Source organism: Durio zibethinus, chromosome 9 (assembly GCF_047325235.1).
Source record: "Durio zibethinus cultivar Kanyao isolate XHJ-2024 chromosome 9, ASM4732523v1, whole genome shotgun sequence".
NCBI lineage: Eukaryota > Viridiplantae > Streptophyta > Magnoliopsida > Malvales > Malvaceae > Durio > Durio zibethinus.
The window spans coordinates 11,204,955-11,225,076 of record NC_143170.1 but is presented as its reverse complement, the minus strand read 5'-3'; the positions used below and the strand labels follow the sequence as shown (position 1 = coordinate 11,225,076).

Genomic DNA, 20,122 nt, shown 5'->3' with positions numbered 1-20,122 from the left:
ACGAAATAATACATAAATAATAAATTATATAACCAAATCAATTATTAATAAATGAACACAAATAAATATCTTTGTAATTTCTACGAGTTAAGAAAAATAGATAACTACATGAATAATAAAGAAAATAAAACATTAGTTATTGTTTATATGAGTAAATGTATTGTTATCTTTTTAAGAAATAGTTATTTTTAGATAAAAATTATCATGTAAATAAATATATAAAAAATAATCAATTTTTTTTCAAAAAATTACTTGGTATATTACTACCATTTTTTTTTTTTTATAAAATTTCAATTATTTGTTAACAAAACTATTAATGGACATAAAAATAATTTTTTATTAACTGCATAAATGAAAAGTAAAAAAGAAATTTCATTATATATAAACCCTTTTTAAATATTTTTAATAGTTATTTTTCTTTTTCATTATACTTTACTTTACATATTTTATCTTTTATTTTATTTTTATCACTATAATAATTAATCTCATTATTACAATAACTAATTTTATCTTTACTTTTTATTTTATTTTAAATTTTTTTAAAAAATATAAATTTAATTAAGTGATTAATTGTATCTAAATAAAAAAAATTGATCATGATTTTATATCTTTCATCTAATGATTGAGTCTACCGAGTTGAACATTATAACCATCACTGTCTATGATTCCTAAAAATTTTAAATTGGTTCATGATGGACTTGGTGTTTGTCGTGATCTTGGATGATTTAGGTTGGATTTAGATGTCATTGGAGCCATGTTTCAACGCAATTATCATGGTGTTTTTATGGAATCGAGCTGTAGCAAAACGTTTGGATAACAAATTATGGTGCAATTGTTGCAAAAAATTTGCACTGGAACTCCATTTTTATATCGGACACTGCTCCTTTTAGTGAAAGTTCTTTTATATCTCCTTTCCAATATTATCCCAATTTTTTTTTTTTTACCCTTAAAATTATAATAATGGATAAATATATCTTTACATTTATATATTTATATATTTATGAATAAATATATTATTATTAATTTTTAACAAATTTATGATTCGATAAAAAAATAATTTTATTAATTTTTAATTATTTGTTAAATTTATAAATATCAAATATATTATAAAATTTATTAATATAATTTTAATCTAATATCTTTAACAATAATTTTTAATTTTTATTATACTTTATTTTATTATTATCGTTGTTTTTATATTTAAATATTTATCACTAATTTTAAAATTTTTATTATAATTAATTTTATTTTTATTATTATTTTTAATTCTATTAAAATTAATCTCAATGGACCTTAGTCATGATTTTTTGTTGTTATTTGGTGGTGGTGTTGCGGTGGTAGAAGGAAAAACAAAGTTGTTAGTGCTTGGGTGCTCAGAATGGTTTGGTTAAAAGATTGAAATATGAACTTTTTCTTTTTTTTTTTTTTATAATAATTGATAGAGAAAGCCAATTTTTGGGTTTTTTTTCATTTACTCTGAAAAGATTAAACTCATCTTACCATCTAACTAAAAATTACAGATAATAAAAAAAAAAATACTGTGATTAAAATAAAATTAATGACGGGTGTGATACACTCATCATATTTTTTTTAATTATTATGTCCGAGTAAATGAAATATTTATTTATTAAAATAAATAAAATGGGATCTTGATTGGAGACAAAATTAAGCATTTAGGGAAAGAAAGCGTCTTTTACGGCTTCGTCATTGCTGATCCCAAGTCAACATCCGCAAAAAGTGATCCCAAGACCAAGTCCCCTCCAATTATTTCCCTACCCTCCTCGGATATTACCCCGCATTTCCCCAGCTCTGGACCCCACCATCGCCCTCCGCTCTCGAAAGAAGTTTCTTTCAAGAGGTAACGAGTTTACCCTGATGTATTGCAAAGCATTCTTTTCTTCTTTTATCTTCTTAATTAATAAAACGAAATTCTTACAACATTTATTTTTGTTTTGGATATAGAAAAGGAGGGAGATTAAAAAAACAATGACAGGATCTCCACCAAGCGAGAGGAGCACGTCGTTGATGGACAACTTGATGGGTCTGCTGAGGATTCACATCAAACGGGGCGTAAACCTTGCCGTTCGTGATGTCCGAAGCAGCGATCCTTACGTTGTTGTCAAGATGGGCAGACAGGTTTTCCTCTCCTCCCTTCCATTTCAGCTCAAATTACATTACATTTATTTATTTTGGGTTTCGATCGTTTAAATTTTCAATGATAACACTGTCAAATCTATCAATATTTGATTGCATGAAGATTAATAAGCAGAGATTGGTTTGATTGATGGATCTCAAATATTTTATCAAAGTTGACTTCAACAATAATGAGTAACTCTACAATTACTAATAATTTTGAGAGAGTAATGGGATAGACGAGTAAAAGCTCTGCTGCTTAATCATTAGAAATTAATGAGAGAAGAATTTGATGCTACTAATTAGAGTGAAGGCAACTATGTAAAACTTCATCTTGTGTTAAAATTATCACAATAATCATTCTTTTTATCCAACAATTTAAAATTCAGAAGCCCTCATTCGCTTCGATGCCTAAATGAAAAATTATTCAATACACCATCATTGGAGTTTTTGAACTCTAGTACCTCGTTAGGATATATTTAAAAATTTGAAAAAAATAATATACTAAATAATGAGATGTGTGTCAAGCTCCATCAACGGCGTGAATGATAGTCCATACCTTAATTGCCTTTTGTAAATTATGAAAGGAAGTGTATCCCTTGTGCATGCATCAACCTAACTTGGATTTTTCATCTTGAACATGAGTTTTTTCACTAAAAAGGAAAAAAAAAAAAAGAAAGGAACCATTTTTAAGTTCCATTTTTTTGTAATTATTGTTTGAGTAATTTTCAGCATCTTACTCGTTCAATTTCGTATGTAAATATCTCTTGCAGAAATTGAAGACTCGTGTAATAAAGAAAGACGTTAATCCTGAGTGGAATGAGGATTTAACTCTTTCCATAACAGATACTAGTCTTCCAATCAAGCTGGTAAGCCTTTTGGTTACTAGGTTTTTTTGTCAATCTTTTGGTTACTAGTTACTTTATATCAATGTAGTGCAAAAGCGGAGTGCCAGTTCGATTACCAATGCTTGAATTATATGGAAGAACTTTTAGCACCTAACTTCTAAAGATAAATTTATTCCAAGAAAAATTCCATTCCTCATGTTTTGCATCTTCTAGCTTTAACTGGAATCAAATTTCCATCAATGCATAATGATGCTTGTTACCTACATGTATAAGCAAACATGTTTGGCCTTTGGACTAGTGATTAGGGATTTTGATGCTGTAGATGTTTTGCTTTTTCCACTATTTGCTAGGCTAAACCTGGATCTTTGAGTTGTGAGATAGCTCATGTTCTGTTCATATTGATTCTATTACAAATTTGGGTTTGTTAGTTGTTTGACTACCTGGTAACTATACATTTCTTTCAGGAATTTAGTTTGAAGCAATTTTCTATTTTAGTGGTGTCTTGATTCATTGCTTATCGGCAGCTTTCAGATTGCTGATAGACTGCAAAACACAGTCAAATCATAGAAGAATAGCATACATGAGCTGTTGACATAGCGTCACTTACACCTCTTCCCATAAAATAAATGAAAGGTGGAAAAACAAATTTAGTGCTGCGTTTTCAGCGTGGTATCCTAACCAACAATGACAGAAGCTGGTCTGAATATGCTGCTTCTGGGCCAGATGTTTTCCTATTATTTTTTTGTTTCCTATTTATTTTTAATCTCTTAATGATAATCGCTTTTGTGCTGGCAAGAAAACAGAATAAGATTGATGAATGCTTAAAAGGTAACTTATTTATTTTGAAAGATAAAACATAAAACATAAAAGAAATTTTTAGGCTAATAAGTATTGGTGCCCCTTTGAATCAAATTTTGGCTTTGATGACAACTGAAAATTTCAACCACACACTGCCAACTCCTTTCTTTTCTTCCCCCTCTCTTTTTCAGCTATAATCATGTTTTGTACTTTTGGCATTTTAATGTACGAGGTCATTATCTGGTATTAAGTTTGTTTACAGTATTTTCTATTTCTGCATGTTTCCAGACTGTGTACGACCATGACACTTTTAGTAAGGATGACAAAATGGGTGATGCAGAGTTTGACATCAGGACATACATAGAAGCCTTGAAGATGCATGTGGGGGAAATCCCAAGTGGAACCATAATATCAAAAGTGCAACCAGGTAGGAAGAACTGCCTGGCTGAAGAGAGCGCCGTTTACTGTCAGGAAGGAAAGGTTGTCCAAGACCTTTGCCTCAGATTGAGAAATGTGGAGTGTGGTGAAGTTGAAATTCAACTGCAGTGGATTGACATTCCCGGATCTCAAGGTTTATGAAGTTGATGAATGCTCTTTTGTCTGGCTTCTGTCTTGTATGTTTTGGTGGCAGGTTCCGGAGCTTCCGCTACCCAATTCCCTGCCAGATTCATGATGAGGTTGGTTTGTTCTTTGAACAGTTTTGAGTAGTCAAATCTGTGAAGTAGTATCCGAATTATGGCTCATGCATAGAATTGAACAAATTTTGGTTTATCTCATCATGGATATCGGATACGAAATGAAGTAATTACCTTTTTGTACAATGTAATTTACTAAACTGAACTGTCTTTGCCAGAAGCTATCCCTGCTAAAAGGTTCTTCAATACATATTAATTTACCAATCACCTTCAAGGTGATAGAGCTCTTTGTGAAAGACAAAAAAAGAAAAACAAAATGCTTTCTCATATTGAATTTTCTCAGTCGACAAGCAGAAATTACTAGATAACATTGCATACCATTTTGTTTGGTGTTTCTGTACAATGAGTAAGGGATTTGAACTTTGAACCTCAAATTTCTAGGCTGATATTGTAAAATGCTTTTTTGCAAAATTTGTTGCATTTGGTTAACAGCTTTTTGCAAGAAATCTAAAGACAGATGGCAAGGCTCCGAAATCAGAGTTATATGATCATATTTCCATTTAACTTGTGTAGCTAATTGACTTCATTACATATTTAGAAAACTATAGTTGTACTTTTCAAAAGTTAAAAATCTTGGTTGAAAAGCAAATTTTTTTTTTTAAATCGTGGAAGCGACATCCATGTGAAATTTAGTGGGCTTTCAGCTAAACTTTGGTTAGAGGCTTTCTGCCCTAATTTCAACATAATCTTGCCGGCTGTAGCCCAACATAATCTTTTTCATTTTTTCCTTAAGAAAGACAGTTTGGTTTTGGATCATTTTGACCAAATACTCGATTACACATCATGCTTCTTTCCATGGTTATAATGCTAGTTTAATGATTACTGTAAGCAGCCATCCCGCTAAGTTGGAGTGAACTATTTTTCTTTCAAAATTTTATTATTATTATTATTTATTAATTTTTTTATTATTTAAAAAATATTTATAATTAATTTAATATGTCATTTAATAATAGTATTATAGTAATTTTAAATAAAATGTCACATATCAACTTTCTATGAAAGAATAATAAGGGTATTTTCATAATTATAATAAGAGCATTATAGTAATTTTAGTCAATTATGATAAGAGGTGTATTTTTGTAATTCTGATAGGAGGCCATTATAGTAATTTTGGCTAATTATGGTAAGAGGGTATTTTCGTAATTATGGTAAGATGAGTATTATAGTAATTTTGATTAGTTATAGTAGAAGGAGATCTTCATAATTATGTTAAGAGGAACATTATAAATATTAGGACAATGTCAACTCATTAAAGAACCATGATGGGGTATTTGATTAGCAGAATCTTAGATTTTGGGAGAAAGTGTAACACATGAGGTTTTGTTTGATTTTTACGGCATCTTGTATTCAGATTCACACATTTGGTTGTGAAAATTCACGTTTATTAATTCATGAATGATTACCATAATTTCTTTAATAAGCTGTATGCAACTATTCATTTTGTTTTAATAATAAATACCCAAAACGACAAATGATGTTTTTAGCAGCAAAAGAAATAAAAATTTTAATTGATAGGTTTTATAATTTATAAAAGATCATCAATTAAGGCATTTGTTAATATGAAAGCCGTAATTAACAGGTTTTATAATTTATAAAACGTGATCAATTAAGGCGTTTGTTAACATGAACACGTTAATTAATAGGTTTATATTTTTTAAAACATCATCAATTAAAGCGTTTGTTAATATGAACTCCTTAATTGATCTTATTTTTTAATTTATAAAAATGGTCAATTAAGGTGTTTGTTATTATGAACGTCTTAATTGATTTGTTTTTTATAATTTATAAAATATGATCAATTAAGGTGTTTATTAATATAAACGCCATAATTGATGTATATATATATATATATATATATATTAAAACATGACCAATTAAGGTGTTTGTTAAGATGAATGCCTTATTTGCTTGTTTAAGATTCTAGAACTGGTGTTTGTTCAAAGGAAATGCTTTAATTGATTAATTTTGTTTTCAATTATGATGTTTATTGGTAGAAACGTTGTCATTGATGCCCAATTAAAAAGAGTTTTAATTACTCAATTAAGGTGTTTATGTAACATAAACGTTGTAAATGAGTTATTTTAAAACCATAAACCATTCACTTTTCATTCTTAAACCTTGAAAAACCAAACGGCTAAAGTACTTCAATGATAAACGGAGCCATTCGTGTATTTTGAAAACCATAAACTCAATCACTTTCCATTTTTGTTTCTTCATCTCCCTCGTCATCATCGACCGTGGTACCATCAACACCATTGCACATTGTCTAACTCTGGTAAGTGCGGATTTATACCTTTTTTTTTTTCTTGTTTATTCATCTATGTATGACTTTTTTTTTTGTTCTTCCTTATTATATATATTTATATATTTATTTATATATGCATTTAACACTGTCACCAATGTCGCATAGCCTCCTTGCAATGCATGCATGGTATTTTTTTCGTTGTTTAGTTGGAGTTTTGTGGTTTGCCGATTGCTTTCATTGAAAATAGGTCTTATATTTTTTTCTCATTTGTTTTGCATGGACTTTTATGATATGATGAAACACAGTATGGCTTGTATCGTGTATATTATTATTGGTTTTATTACGTGTAATGTATATTGATGTATTTCTTGTATTGGATATTGGTTGTATTTACTGTGTGGATACTTTCAAAGAAATTTTGGTGTATTTCATATTAGTTTGTTTTTTACGTTTTATATAATTTTGATCAAAATTGTAAGTATTATGACTTTCGAAGAACATATGTCTCCCTTTACTGAACATGAAAAAGACACACCTGCCTTGAAAAAAAAGATCAAAGGTACGTAGTAAATCGCTTAAAATGAGTGGAACAAAAATTCATATAGAGTTCAATTAAGATGGGCAACTTATGTTAAGTGGAGGTGCAGAGTTGGCTAGCCACATTGGAGTTGTCGTCCAGTATAGCATATCCATTACCTATTTTAGTTGGTGGATGGTTCTTGATGATAAGAAAGACATTATATAGGAATCGGTTGTGGTAAGTTTAATCAACGAAATCCAAAGTATTGTTAATTGTTAATGGAATTGAATTATTGTGTTGAATTTATTTAACTTAATTATTTTTATAGGACTTGTTTGACATCCCAACCCAGTATAAAAAGTTTGTGTTGCAATCGATTAAGAAAGCATTTAGAGATTTTAAGAGTAGATTGACAACCAAATATATTTTACTATTCGCTAATAATTCTGAATTGTTGTCTGATCCTCCAAAGACATATACAGATGTTATCAGTTATGAATATGATCATAGTTTGTTTGAAATCATCTATCAGATGAATTCTTAATATGCATACCTAGTTTTTTAATTGTTTATAATGTATTGTTTAATATAATTGTATCTTAATATGTAATTGATCTTTCTTTTTTTAGAAAATCAAATAACAATAAAAGAACATAAAGGTCTAACAAGTATATCACCATCGAACATAAAAAAAGAGTCATAAAATGTCAAGCATGATTTTGTAAGTATTCAAATGCTTTTATTATACTCATAGATGAATATTATGAAATGCATTAAATGAAAATGTGAAACTTATTTTGATTCATGGTTTCAAAAACATCTAGCTCTAGAACCAAAATTTCTAGATGGGATGTTTAGAAAAATAGACATATGTGTAAAGATGAATCATATGAAGATGAGTAACTGAAGAAATGGTTAAAAGGATTGTAAGTTGATTTTGTTTTTATATCACGGATGATGAATGTGCTTTTATGCATGACTAAATATTGTATTTGGTTATTTACTCACCATCATGTTATGTTTAAGATGAATTTGCTATGAGATATAAATGTGGTGACTTGCAAACCTATTGTAGTGAAAATCTTTTGTCTTTAGCTTTAGGATCAAAAGAGAGACATGGTCAAGTTTAGGAGGTTGGGAGTTTTGACTCGCCATCATAGTTTTTCAAGAATCAATTGAAACCCCATGCAATGAAAAATATAAAATATGAAGCAATAATTCAACAGCAATAGCAAAGACTTTATGACCAAGAGCAATGCCTTAATGAGTAACAACAATGATTTACTGTATTAGAGGCAATGTTGGTACCTATGCAACCTAACATTGCTCGGGGTCAATCAGGTACCGACATCCAGCATGGAGATGAATTCGCCAATCAAGTGTTACAACAATCCCTTTATCTGATAATCATCATTGTTGTTTTATTTTTTAGTTAACTTTTTAATTTTAATTTTTAATTTTTAAATTATTTAAAGGAATAGTATTTTAAACTTCTTTGTAACAGGATGTTCAACCTGAAATGATGACACCTATATAGTCTGCTATCAATGTATTAACCACTTATGCTTGTGAGCGTTATTTAATAGGAGAATGCATTACCATTCAGGTCAAGAGTGGATTATTTGATTATCCCTTGACTCAGTACATAAGGCTATTAGAGATTGATGTATTTTGTACCATGGATGAGATATTGGGATCTAATATTGTTGCGTATATGAGGTTAGCTTATCATTTAATTTAAATATATATTTTTAATTTATTTTCTTATATTATATAGTAGTACTAAATGATATTGTTTATTATTATCATCCAGTTTCCTATACAAAGGGATCAAGGAGAGACAATTGACTGATAGATATAGATTCATTGACCTAAATTCTATCAGTCATGATTCTGGCACTCTTAGGACTCGTGCTAGTCATGTGAGTCAATTATTGCAAAAATTGTTCCAATATTATTTGGTGCCTTATAAGTCCAGGTATGTTCTATTTGTAGTAATAATTGGATCATTTATGATATCTAATAAATTTTGTATAAATGTATACCAAATTTATAAGTTTAATATGTAATACATTTTAACATTATCATGCATATTATTTTGCAAAAGTCATTGGCAGCTTATTGTAATTGAGGTTAATATGTGGGCTCATTATTGAACTTCAGAGAAGCAGGGTTAATGCCTAAACCCAATTTTGCCTATTTAATCAAGAGTAATTACATTTTACGTATAAGTGACAATTTAATTAAAATGTATTTTTCTGTAATTACTAGTATTTATGTTAACGATGGTTTTTGTGTTCTTTTCAGGGGAATGACTTTAGTTCATAAAAATAGAAAGTTCAATAAGTGACATTACTGGTAAGTGTATAATATATTCTTTTATGGTGAGTTTGTTTAGAAAAATGTTTATCAATTGACTCAATTTCATTTTCAGGTTCCTTGTCAACCAGGAGTTACCAAATGAGAATATTATGTTCTTCGCTTTATGAGGGAGATTGTTATGTATGATTTTATGAGTACACCATTCAAGGTGAGTATAAGTCATTGATAATAACATGTTTGACTTAAACTTATATTATATTATGCATGTTGATTAACATTGACTTCTTATATTTTATTTTTAGTTAGCACAAAGGATAGCTTTATAGAAGAAGAAATTGATGAAGTACATAAAGAATGGTGTGATATGTAGCCACCTCTACACATTGAGAATTGAGGACAACCAAATTGGTTGTAAATTTATACAAATTTTCAAAAATTTTTTTGTATAGCCATTATAATTTTATAGTTTTTACCCAATCATAAGTTTATATTTGTTTAAATTAATAGTAATCTCCAGTAGTTTCATTTAAACACTATAACGACCAATGTCTTTTATCATTCACAATATACAAGTGGATTATGATCACATTGGGCCAAATGGCTCATCCTAATGATGAATTGAAATTCAAATCTTTATATGACACATACACACCACAAATCATTTATCTTTATACAAATACAAAATACATCATCCTAATTTTCCATATCAATCACACAAGTATGATTTTTGTTCTAATAATACAAATACAAAATTAGTCCTACATACAAGATTAAATATTATATTTCAATTTAAAGAAACGAATGTATAACATGCCAATATATTTACAAAAAAAAAACCTTATTCCTACCTTAATTAAATGAAAATAAATAATAGATAATATTATTATCTTTATACAAATTGTACTACATTCTACATATGTCCTAGAAGAGGAAAGTTAAAGGATGAGCGATTGATATTGCATTCATTTAACTGTTTTATAATGTAGTCTTTTCTAAATATTGGTGGTAGAGCAAAGAAAAATTCAACTTTGTGATTTTTTTTCACCATATACCCATTAGCAGCGAGCATTTCATAAGTCGTGAAACCATTGAGTTGTATTAATTTATTGAAAAGTGACATTCTTCTATCACTACTCTTGACTTTTTTTTTTGAAGAAAGCTGAAATGCCCTCTATCACATTCATAGCCTTATCATATGAAGCTCTAAGTTTGCTTATGTAATCAACTAATTCAACAATTGGTCAATCTTTGCTCTTAGAACGCTTCTTACTTGACAACATTCTAGTGTTACTTGGTGTTAGCCTTGAATTGATTCTTATTTTGAAATGACAAAACATTAAGCTAAATAAGCTTGATCAAGATTTTAAAAAATATTTATATAGTATATATTCTTAAGTTTTATATTTTGGTACTAAATAAATAATATATTTTTATAGTGTAAACAAGCTTTTATTTGTTTTCATATTTCTTAAACCAAATCTATCTTTAAAGATTGTTTATTTGAGCTTAAATGAAAGTCCAATTGTTGTTTTTAAAGTGAACTTATTCATTTTGGACTTGATACAATTTTGATAATATTAGTTTTGAGAAATAGATTAACTTAAGAAAGTTGTTTTACAAGAACAAAGTTTTTTCAACATTGAACTTTTTTTTTTTTGTATTAATTCACAAAGCTTTACTATTTGGATTTTATATGGTTGGAAAGCTCTTTGAGTCTACTTTCTAATGGATCAAACAAAATCCAAATCCAAATTTTCTAAGAAAAGATTTTGAATTTTTACTAGATATTTTGTAGTTGTCTAAAATTTGTACAATAGATAGTTTTAAAAATTCACTATAATTCGTACATAGTGAATTAAGTGATATGGATAGAAAGTCCTTTAAGTCTAGTTTCTAAATCTTTAAACGGTTTTTAATTTGAATTTGTATAACTCAAGACATGATCAAATTAGTAAGTAGAGTGCAAAACATAATACAACATCTAGCTTTGATAGGATTGATTCCCTCAAAAAATGGATCAATTGATTTTTTACCCAGAAGCAAATTTTGTTTTGAAATGACAAAAAAGGATCGATCCCCTATATAAATGGATTGATTGAGTTATGCATTTGCAAGGTGCAAAATGGCTCATCAAAACATGAACCAATCGATCCCCTCAAGTAAGGGATCGATTAGGTCATGTTTTTCAAGTGGAAAATAACATCAAAACTTGAACCAATCAATCCCCTTATGGAAGGGATCGATTGGGTAGGCCTTGAAACAACTCTAACAACTAGTTTATCAAGCTTCGATAGTAATTTCTTCTCCTAAGCATTCGTAATAGCTATTTATTCAATTTCTCTATATATTGGGCATTTCAACACACTAGGAGATTGATGAACCAAGAAAACAAGATCAAATAAGTCATATTTTCATTCTCTCAAAGATATGAAGAGTTTTAGAGCTTTAAAGTATATATTCTTGTATTTGTTGTATCTAAATCATTGTGATTGTTCATTCATCAAATTTTTTTGTACTTCATTAGGTAAACACCTAGCCTTTGAGAGGTGTTTTAAGTTTGCATTTTTATTAAGTGATTTTGTAATCAAGAGGTGAGATATCCTCTTAAATTTATAAGATTGAGAGGTTGCTACTAAGCCTAAAAAGTAAAGAGTATAAGATTTCTATCTTAAGCCTTAGAGAAAAAAAAGATAAGGTTGTAATTTTAATTCAAGATTATTGGATTGAAGTCTTGGTGTGGACAACCAAGAAGATAGTACATAAGTGTCTTGTGGAGATGGACTGAACTTCTATAAATTATTGTGTTTGATTTCTCTATCTCTATCTCTTTACTTTGATTGTAGTTTATATTTGCTTCAAGTTCATCAATTTGTTGTTATTTGCATTATATTGTGATACTGATTTTAATTTTTCATTCAATTATTTTGAAATCATTGTTTGAAAAGAATTTGGAGAAATCTAATTCACCTTCCTCTTCGATCACCATCTCACCTAAAAAGTTAACACTTGGAGCAGTTGAACCAGTTTCCTCTTCTTCTTCTTCTTCTAATCTCTTCATATTTCTTTAATGATGGAGATCAAACTCTGAAGAGAAGTAAGCATCCTCAATAGCATTCATCGATTCAACGACATCAACTACTATTTTGACTCTTTGATTTGTTGCTCTATTGGATTTGAAAATCACTTTAAAATCATCAAAAAAAGGGAAAGATTTGTTCTTTAATCCTTTAGCATGTGGATGAGTCTATAAAATAGTAAAAGTAAATACGAATCAAATATAAAGAATAGAAAAAACATAAAATAAGTAAGTTAAGCGATAGTTAAATATTAAACAACTTACTCGAACCCACTTATTGAAAACATCTTTCTCAGCCGTGACACATTTTCTCTTGGTCATTCCACCTAAATCCACTTATATTTTTCATATCACAAATAACGTGATATTGTCTTTTGAATAGCTTAACCAAGGACTTGATGTGAGGGTGGCTTTAAGTTAGGAAGTGGGAATGAGTTACTCTAGCATACGTTTGAAATACCCTAGATATCCAATGTGGAATGTTCCATTATCTACTCTCTATCTAGGATCATATGTCCAAGTATGTAGGTATTAAACTGGATAGGAATCCTTCTCTTTTGTCCAAGAATAATTACCTATCCTTGAGCTTTTATACTTTTTTTGGGTAAGCCTCATACTGATTGAGAAGGATAGGCATGAGATGCTGACATGTTGATTTCCTAATCACGTTGTTAGACATCATGTAACAATATCAATATAGTATATCTAAAACCAATGATAAGTCAAATGTATATATTAGGGCATTAAGTAAACCAATGACATAGAAAAGAAAGATTATTATAAACAATTGTCATATACATTAGACACTCAACAAGAGTAGAAAATAAGATAAATATAAATTCAATAGAGGTATAAACCAATTTGTACACTCAACCATATGTTATATAAATAAATTAAAATCAGCAATCATTATAAGACAAAAAAATCAATCTTATCCTTGAAATTACAACCAATGGGTGAACATCGCATGTGCCAAATTGTCTCTAAATTGAGTCCAAGAATCAAATGGCTCAACATGTGTAACTAAATCTTGATGTTCAGATCTATTTGGTTGGCTACTACTTTCTTTAGCAATATCACTTTAAATAGGGTCAATTACCATTTAAGACCTAATAAAATTATAGAGAAAGTAGCAAGCAAAAATGATTCTACACTATATCTTTATTGAATAAAATGACTTCTCATTTAAAATTGTCCATCTAGCTTTCATTATACTAAAATATCTCTCAACATAATTTTTTGCTTGAGAGTGTTTCATATTAAAGTATTCCTGTAAGGTTGTCAGTTAGAGTCTTGCCCTCTAATCATTAGTATGGTATCTTTGACCTCTATAAAGTGCCAAAAAACTTTTTTCATTTGTGTATTTGGCATTACACAAACAATAATTACCTGTTACAATGGCACAACATTAATACAAAAAAAAAAAGATGTTCTATTATAAACGAAACAAAAATATTAAAGTTAATACCTTGTGGGATCTCAACATATTCCTAAGTGTAATGGCATCCCTTAGCACTCTATTATCTACTGTAGAACTTTCTTATCCTAGTAGAACATTTATGAATTACATATCTTGGGTACAAACACCAAGGACATTGGTAACAATTTCATTTTTCCTAGTCCTGTACCTAAGCATGTCAATTACGTTTACATTAACTTGGTTGTATATCCTGTCTAAGGCACCTAAACAACCTTTAAACCATCTTTATCTATTATCTGTGGAATTCTTCAGTATCGGTTTGGATTTTTTAAACAATAGCGTATGCAGTCTTAAAACATAATTCAACATAAAATAGAATTATTTACTAATTATCTTTCCAAATCTAGCTACTTGATGCATTATAACCCTATTTGTTGTATGATGGGCAATGATGTGAAGGAAGCAAATAACTATTTCTTCTATTGACATATGTCTAGATGTCTAAGGTACCCAAACAACCTTTGAACCATTTTTATCTATTATCTGTGGAATTCTTCAGTATCGGTTTGGATTTTTTAAACAATAGCGTATGCAGTCTTAAAACATAATTCAACATAAAATGGAATTATTTACTAATTATCTTTCCAAATCTAGCTACTTGATGCATCATAACCCTATTCGTTGTATGATGGGCAATGATGTGAAGGAAGCTAATAACTATTTCTTCTATTGACATATGTCTAGATGTCTATTATCCCTCTTCTGTTTTAAGCAAATGACATAATTTTTACAAAAGCTCTCATATCCAATCTAGTATTATCTACACACTATCTATTGCTCTAAAAAATCATTGCATTTAAGTTTAACTCTATAATATATAGCCTATCATAAGATGTTTTATCATAAGATAGTCTACGTCATTTTCTAAGATTCATATCAAGTAAAGTCATAGCAATAAAACATAACACATGCAACAAGATCTCTATCTGGTTCAAATGCATCATAAGCATTCTAACTAATTGCATTTTTATTCTTAGTGATAAACGAGTTGTAACTGTTTAGAAGACATAATCTCGTTAAAGTTGAAAACATAATATGAAAATAAAATCTTTGCATATGGTGGATGGAATCTATCAAACAACACAAAAGAAATTATAAGCCAACAACTAAACAATTGTAGATAAAGGAGCTAAAACTAAAATGAATAGCACCTTTTATATATCAACATATATTTGATCCAAATCTAAACGACATCTAAAAAAATGTAAAAAAAAAAAACCATTTGAATGTAACAAACAATGCAGAATAGATAATTAAGTAACAAATAGTAGACATACATTTTACACAAAAACAAAACATAGATAAACTTAACAGAAGGAAGAATAAATGACGGATGTTGAAGCTGAAGTTGGTTCAAACAGAAAACTAATTGCTTTGAGCTCTACTATGTTAAAATAAAAATTAGAAAGTGGTCTTTGTTATTGAAACATGATAAAGACATCAATTATGACATTTCATATAAAAATATTGTAATTAATGTATTAAAAATATGTAATTTTGAATTTGATTAATGTCAAAACACAATCTATGAGAGGAAAAAAAAATTTTTAATAGATGACAATTACAGAATTTCAAGGAAGAAATACTATAATTAATAATCAATTAAGGAATTTAAAAAAATGTTGTAATTGATGTGTTAAACATATTCATCATTTTTTAGTTTGATTAGACATTAGAACATTCATAAAGTCAGAACATAGTCATTGAAGAAGGGATACAAATTTTAAAAATGTGACAATTATGGCGTTTCATGGAAGAAACACTATAATTGATAATCAATTAATGTGTTTCTCCAATGAAACGACCTAATAACCCCTTAAATCTATTTAATGCATTTAGCACCAAATAAGGCTTATCTAAAACAAAAACGCCGTAATTGAGTTAAAAAATAAAGTAAAACTGAGTTCTAGACTTGCTTTTAAAAAAGGTAACACATATGTGATAAATTTTTTATTCAGGTCAAATTTGGAAATATAGGCAACTTTTCCCTTAGAATTTTAAAATACTACAAGGAGATGTGGGTTTCGATTCTAGGACTTTAGGTACTGTTGAAAATCTGATATTTTCTCCAGTAATCAAATAACCTTAAACCACACATAGAAAACAAATACCCAGCATCAAGATTCCAAGGAAAAATTTATGGATTCTCCTGAACCAAATCAACTCTAAAGGCATTCTTGTAATCTTAATGGGAGAGTAGTAATTTAATATGTAGTTAATTTTAGATTATGTTAAAATTTAATATATATAATTTAATAAGTGTATTATAGTAATTTTCAAATAAAATGTCACATGTCAAATTTTTATGAAGCGATGACAAGGGTATTTTAGTAATTTAATATATAGTTAATTTTATATTATGTTAAAATTTAATATATAATTTAATAAGGGTATAAAGTAATTTTAAAATAAAATACCTCATGTCAACTTTCTATGAAACAATTATAAACGCATTTTAGTAATTATGTGTATGGGGTAATATAGTAATTTAGCTAATTATGATAGAATGGACATTTTTGTAATTATAATAAGAGGAGCATTATAGTAAATTTGATTTATTATGGTGAAAAATGTATTTTCATAATTATTATAAGAAGAGTATTTTTGTTATTATAATAAGATGATATCATCATAATTTTAACTAATTATGATAAAATAGGTATTTTTATTATTATAATAAGAAGGGCATTATAGTTATTTAAAATACATGTAAGCGCTTATCAAAGAACCAAAAAGAGTCATTTTTTTTATTTGGAACCCTCCGGTGTCCGGTAGCTACTTTGAGCCCCGATTAATCTAGAGTTGAACTGGGTCGAACCCCATAAAGGGGACAAACTCTCCCAAGCCTTTTTTTTTTTTATTCACAAGACTCGAAACCAAAACCTTACTTTAGGAGAACCGAGCTCTTTGCCACTCGGACCAATAAGAAGACTACTTTAATACATAGTTATGTAAATTTTCTGTTTATAAAAGCAAACAAAAAAATAGGTAAAATAAAAAGCAAATGCATTTAAGTTTTAAGCAAAATATTTTAAAAGTATTAAAAATAAAAAATTTAGGTTTTTTAAATACCAAGAAAAAAATTGTATTTGAATGTAATAAAAATATAAAAATTTATTTAAAAAATAAAATAATTTAGAGATTTTTTTATTTTTTTAGTCTTTAGATAATAATTATATAAATTTTTGTTAGTGGATTTTTTTTTTAGCAAAAGCATTCTTGTTAGAGACTCAAGACTTTTATATAAAATTTATTTTATATAAATTCTAAATTCTTTTATATAAATTTTTGTACTTTTTAAGAATAATATAAAATTCTTGTTAGAGTTTTAATAGTTTTATATATTAATTTTATTATGAAATGACCTGATACGAGCAAAAAACGACATTTAGTTTTAGACATAGTTATCAAAATTGAATTGAATAATAAATCATTCAAAGTTAGTTATCAAAATTGAATTGAATAATAAATCATTCAAAGTGTTCAGTCATTAGATCAATGGTTCAACTGCTAAACTTATAAAAATATTTAAAAATATAAATATTTTAAAATTTTAATTTATTATGGGATAAAAATAAAATTCTATTATAAAAAATTTTATACTTAAAAATTTAAAATATATAACATTAATTAATAAGTGTGAAAAAAAAGCATATATTTAAAAAATATATAATAAGTTTAACTTAAATTTAAAAGTCAATCTGTTAACTCAAACTATCAAAATACCAGTAAAATAATTCAATTATATTAATTTAAAAAACTCAACAAAGGCAAATATTTTTATCAAACTTGTAAAATATAAATTAAAAAAATAAAATAAATACTTTTTAAATGATGATATTTGATGTAAAACTAATTAAGCTCTAAATTAATGAATAAAGCTTTAATTTTAACTAACGGAGGCTTTATTCTTGTGACACCTAGAAATAAAAATGAAAAGGGGGCTATATATTTTTTAAGTTGATTCTTTAGTATTTATAAAGTGTAGAGGAAGGCAACATCATTTTTATTTAGATTTTAACTTTTTGAATCTTAATTTTTCTTTAAAATACATTATTTTAATTAAATAATACAACAACGCATAACTTTCATTATAAAAACTAAATTAATCAGAAATTTTAAAGTAATTTTATTAGTAAATTTACTACTAATCTGGTTTAACAAAACTTGACTAGTTTATTGGTTTATTCATTAAACCATCAGTATAAACGGCTTAAACGAGTTAATTACAAATCTGATGTAATAATAGAATTGGACTGGCACTCTTTTAAATAAAAAGCTAACGAAGTCATTTTTGTGTTAATATGACGTCGTTCCCTATCGTTGCTTGAACTCTGACCCAATTTCTTGAAGCAAGGGTTGGTGTTGACTTGGCTCAATACTTGGCCTAAATCTAGCTCTAAATTGATGACGTCCGGATCGAACCTCAGTTGGATTTTTGGCCCAAAGTTTTGTTTTGTTTTTTCTTATTTGTGTTTATTTATCTAGTTTTCAAATTTTGTAGCATTAATTAATATCATTCGTAAAAATATTGATATGATAAATATTGAAAAATAAAAATGTATCATGATATTGTTAATTTTTTAACCACATCAGTTTATCATTAACAGTGAAATAAATACTTAACAAAAATAAAATTCAAATATCCAATTGTAATTCTTTTTATAAATACTAAAACATTAAAAATGATATAATTCATAGATTGTCGTAATAATTTTGAGACCGCTAGATGTAAAGTGAGTTTTAAAATCGAAATAAATAAAAGGGAAGTCGTCACCAATCTTTGTTAGAGGTGATTGGATACCCAAAAGTTTATCCTTTTAATAAAACTATATAAACGGATTTAAAGTTTATCAAAAAGATGAATTTCGATCTACGAAAAATCAGATTGGGTTCGAGAGTCGATTACGTGTGGGGAAAGATTAGCACCCCCACAACGCTCATAAATTGGTACCATTTAATTATGCATTATTTTCGATGTTGGATAAAATGGTTTTAATTTAAAATTTAACACTAATTCCCTTCATTTGAAAAAATAAAATTTTGCTAAAAATTTTTATTTAGAAATATTGAGAAAATCTTTAAGTTAAAGAATTATCTTAAAATTCTCTAACATCTAGGCAAAATTTAAAATAATTCTTTTTGCTTAAGATTTAATACAAAATCCTTAAAATGAAATAACAATCTTTATAGAAAATAATTGTTAGTAACTCTCCAACGTTTAGGCAGAGTACCAAAAATTATTTCTTTTGAAATATTATTTTTATTTTATTTTATAATATCACAAAATTTTTTTTTTTTTAAAAGTATTATTCTTTTTTATTATAAAATATTTTATCATCGAATAGTAAATTAAAGAAAGATAATGTAGACAATTATCGATGATAACATACTAACATATGTATGCTAATGAATGTCATGTAAAATGAAATGCAATTTAAAAGTTAGATTCTTAAGTATAATGAGGCCACCCCGACTCTCCAACATCTAGGCAGAGCTTAGGTGCGACTGTTTATATTTAAAATCTCAATTTACTGTTATACTTTTTATTTATTAATCTTATTATTAATGCGAATTAAGAAATTGTGTGAAAATACTTAACGAAGTAAAATTTCCTAAATACCCCATCATCTAGGCAAAATTCGGGAACAAATTGCTTCAAATGGAATTTTCACACGAGTCATTAGGATTTTTATGAGGTATTGAGAAAGAGCTTGAGTAGAGGTTTGGATTTTAAGGATTTTGGATTTTAAGAGTTTGGATTTTGAGGATTTGGATTTAAGAGTTTTTGGATTTTAGGGATTTTGGATTTTAGGGGTTTCGGATTTTAGAATTTTGGATTTTAAGACTTTGGATTTTAGGGGATTTTGAATTTTAGGGGTTTTTGAAACCTACAATTTTGAAAATTAAGAATTAGTGTTTAAGGTTTCGTTTTTAAGAAAATATGAACATCTCTAAAAATCTCCAACATCTAGGTGGATTTTCGAAACAAGTTCGATTTTAAT

At 27.7% G+C, this 20,122-nt stretch overlaps 1 protein-coding gene across 2 annotated transcripts; it reads left to right on the top strand.

Moving 5' to 3' along the window:
• The first annotated feature begins 1,703 nt into the window (after window positions 1–1,703).
• On the top strand, window positions 1,704–4,600 carry LOC111317028 (protein C2-DOMAIN ABA-RELATED 4-like). Of its 2 annotated transcripts, XM_022919335.2 has the most exons (4): window positions 1,704–1,858; window positions 1,963–2,136; window positions 2,907–3,002; window positions 4,068–4,600. In XM_022919335.2, the coding sequence occupies exons 2-4, from the start codon at window positions 1,987–1,989 to the stop codon at window positions 4,356–4,358; spliced, it is 537 nt and encodes a 178-aa protein (XP_022775070.1). In that variant the 5' UTR covers window positions 1,704–1,858; window positions 1,963–1,986; the 3' UTR covers window positions 4,359–4,600. The 2 variants fall into 2 exon arrangements, with proteins under 2 accessions (XP_022775070.1, XP_089621952.1); XM_089765826.1 differs by lacking the exon at window positions 1,704–1,858 and having other exon boundaries at window positions 1,884–2,136.
• The last annotated feature ends 15,522 nt before the right edge of the window (window positions 4,601–20,122 follow it).

Bases quoted from the DNA above. Each gene is read 5' to 3' on its own strand.
- LOC111317028 (XM_022919335.2), top strand. From the start codon at position 1,987: ATGACAGGATCTCCACCAAGCGAGAGGAGCACGTCGTTGATGGACAAC. The intron at 2,137-2,906 runs GTTTTCCTCTCC...TATCTCTTGCAG, and splicing joins TTGTCAAGATGGGCAGACAG to AAATTGAAGACTCGTGTAAT. The intron at 3,003-4,067 runs GTAAGCCTTTTG...GCATGTTTCCAG, and splicing joins CTAGTCTTCCAATCAAGCTG to ACTGTGTACGACCATGACAC.